The following is a 2885-nucleotide window of genomic DNA, read 5'->3' as shown; positions in this document are numbered from 1 at the left end:
AACTAAAATATTGAGGGATTAGGCGCATGAGTGATAATTTTCCACATTTCCTCATTTACTAAGATAGGATAAATAGCATATGTAGAAACGATGTTGTCTGCTCAATACAAAACAACAAATCAAATTTGGGTTTGTCCAGCAAGTGCCATAATAATATCTTGGACAATGCTTCGGTGCCTTAAGGCACCGAAGCATTGTCCAAATTTGATGGTCTAAGCAGCACAACAACTGAATATATTAGCCACTTTACATAATTTTCTTTTCATATTATATCCAACATTGCCAGAAAGTGAAAGGAGTCTTCAAGGTGTTAGTATAAAATATCTTTCGTACAACTTGGATGTGGAAATTTTCCGACACAAAGCTTGTTCAATATTATTACTTGAAGCAGAATTGAGGATTATGAAATTGTGCCCACTACCCATAGTAAGATCAAAGAAATGAGTGGTTTCCTTTTCTTATTCCTAGCTGGAACATGGAAAATGCCAGCCTTGATCCAGCATTATAATGTGATACACTATAAAAAGATCACAATTTAAAAGATAAGCATTTCTTCAAATAGTATAAGCTTACCAGGTTTAGAAACTCTCAGTTTGAAGATGAACATTCAAATATACGTCGCATCATGGTAAAACTAAGATGTTGGTTGCAATTTATAGTCCACAATACAGATACAGTTTTACAAAAAGACGCAAGAAATACTGAAAGGAAAGAAGGTCAATAGTGTACCTCTTATCCCTCAAACGAGCAATTATCCCTGCAGCTTCAGCTGGAGACGGTTGGCCACGTGATGAAGGCTGAGGATGATCTGAAGCTCTTTGGTGTGGACTACCACCGGAAGAGCTGGGTGTGGATGGATGTGAAGATGAACCACCTACCGAGGGAGGGTACCAAGATTGCGTAGATATGTTCTGGAAATTTGGTTCTGGTTGTTGCTGCTGCTGTTGCTGCTGAGAGCTGCTGATAGCATTTATTAATAAGCAAACCGAAGGAAGTAAGCAAGACAAGTAAAAAGTACAAAGCAATCTTAAGGCAAAATATACAGTGCCATTCACATACACTATTCTAATAATTGAGTGTAACTGAAGATCCAACCATAGGAAATGCAAAATAGTAGTTCGGCTCACTTTCTTTGGCTGACAGAAATATAATGTTTTGAAGCAAAAGTGAGCAGATTCATGAACCATGTTGATTGCACGATTTTCTTCGAAATGAAGGACTAGGTACCACACTAAACCTGCCTGGTAGCTGGACTGAACCTCTGACAAATAACGTAGCATGAACTGACAACTTATTTCATTTGCATTATTTCCCAGCATTAGGTTTTGATCAACAGGTAAGCTCAATCTATACATGAAAATGTCGGGTCACAAGAATGAGAAATGAATGGAACTTATTGGTTCTATTCCCAAATATATCTGGTTTACGAAGAGAGGCAACTCAATTCATACAATATTCAGAAAAATTGCTTCGGAAGATTGAAAAGTAAACGTCTGGACAGAGAGATAAGAATGGGCAATACCACCTAGATTAGTTTTCAATTGCAAATGGCATTAACCTACCCGAAAAGAGGAATTCTCCAGCTCATCGCGCAAAAGCAATCTGCATCAAAACAAAGAGAAGGCTGTGTAAACTTGAAATGTTTGAACCGTCAGCTATGAATAATGAGTTAATATCTAACTAAACTCTGATGGAAAATAACATCTCAACGGTAATACATATTGGTGATTGACAGGATGCTAGCATTTTCTGAGAATACGGAAGAGATGTGCTCACCATTACCATTAAGAAGAAAAATGACAAGACACTAAAGCTGCATCACAAAGAAACGATCTGACCAAATCTGCATACAGTTCTATGCTATAGGCAGATTGAATTGCAGGCAGTGGTTTCTACTCCCTCCGTCCCAAAAATTTTGTCTTAGATTTGTCTACATACGGATGTATCTAACACTAAAACGTAAATAGATACATACGTATTTATAGACAAATCTAAGACAAGAATTTTGAGACGGAGGGAGTATTTCTATTCCCAAACTGCCTGCAGGTGCCATGGGAAGAGAAGTCATCCATTTGCTGGCAAATTGCTATTGCAAAACCCAGCCTAAGCACATGCATAGCAGCTCTCCAGAGTCCAAACTAAGTTGCTATAACGCTCTAGGTTTCTAAACTTGTAAATTGGCAGGGCCTACCGGGTCGGTAGGTCGGACCAGGCAGGCAAAAATCCTTGGAACAGAAAAATCCAACAGGGGATTCTCAAGGGTTTACACGGGCGGCCGACGCCCCCCGGAAAACAATCGACCGGACGCGATTTCGCCATCTAATCTGACAACTCCGAGGGGAATTTTGTTTATCCTCACGCGACAACTGAACGCAGCCGGCCCGGATCGAAGCGGAATCGGATCAGGCGCAGAACCGATCCGGGTGAACGAGGGAGGAGAGAGCGATCAAGTTGCGTACCTCGCCGGCCGGCGTCCGCGTCGGCGTTTTGCTTTTGCTTCGCGTGGGAGGAAGATGGGGGTGGGCAAGACTGATTCTGGGAGGAAGGAAGAGGAGAGAGAGACGCAAGGTTGGTCTACCGGGCTCGCTCACGCGCTGATCAGCTGGGCCGGCCCATCTCTTGCCGCACGCCACACGTCTTCATGATGATGATAGCATGGCACACAACACACGTCTTCACCCCTCAAAAAAAAAAAACAGATTCTCACAAAAAAAAGTCACACCACATGTGTGTGTGCACGAATAAAAAAGTGTGTACATGAAATAACTTTTTTTATGAGGTAAGAGAGAGTTTATTCCATAAGATCAGGGTTAGACAACAAGTCCTCACAACAAGGAGGGCTCGAGTTCAACCATACCGCAGTACAGGCTTTGGTACGGCTATAG

At 41.6% G+C, this 2885-nt stretch overlaps 1 protein-coding gene across 2 annotated transcripts in view; it reads right to left on the bottom strand.

Annotated features, from left to right (window-relative positions):
- LOC119291697 (vacuolar protein-sorting-associated protein 37 homolog 1-like) overlaps positions 1–2604 on the bottom strand; it is a 5691-nt gene extending 3087 nt beyond the window's left edge. The window contains exons 1-3 of one of the 2 annotated variants that reach the window (XM_037570506.1): positions 2460–2604; positions 1563–1602; positions 730–960 (exon numbers count right to left, since the gene is read on the bottom strand). In XM_037570506.1, the coding sequence (XP_037426403.1) occupies positions 730–960; positions 1563–1588 (257 nt within the window). In that variant the 5' untranslated portion in view covers positions 1589–1602; positions 2460–2604. The remainder of the gene's footprint in view (positions 1–729; positions 961–1562; positions 1603–2459) is intronic. The other variant, XM_037570507.1, reaches the window with a different exon arrangement.
- Between the last annotated feature and the right edge of the window lie 281 nt (positions 2605–2885).

The sequence above is a fragment of the Triticum dicoccoides genome, chromosome 4B, assembly GCF_002162155.2.
Source record: "Triticum dicoccoides isolate Atlit2015 ecotype Zavitan chromosome 4B, WEW_v2.0, whole genome shotgun sequence".
In the NCBI taxonomy this organism is placed as follows: domain Eukaryota; kingdom Viridiplantae; phylum Streptophyta; class Magnoliopsida; order Poales; family Poaceae; genus Triticum; species Triticum dicoccoides.
Note: the sequence above shows the minus strand (reverse complement) of the source record. Positions and strands in the feature narration are given on the sequence as shown.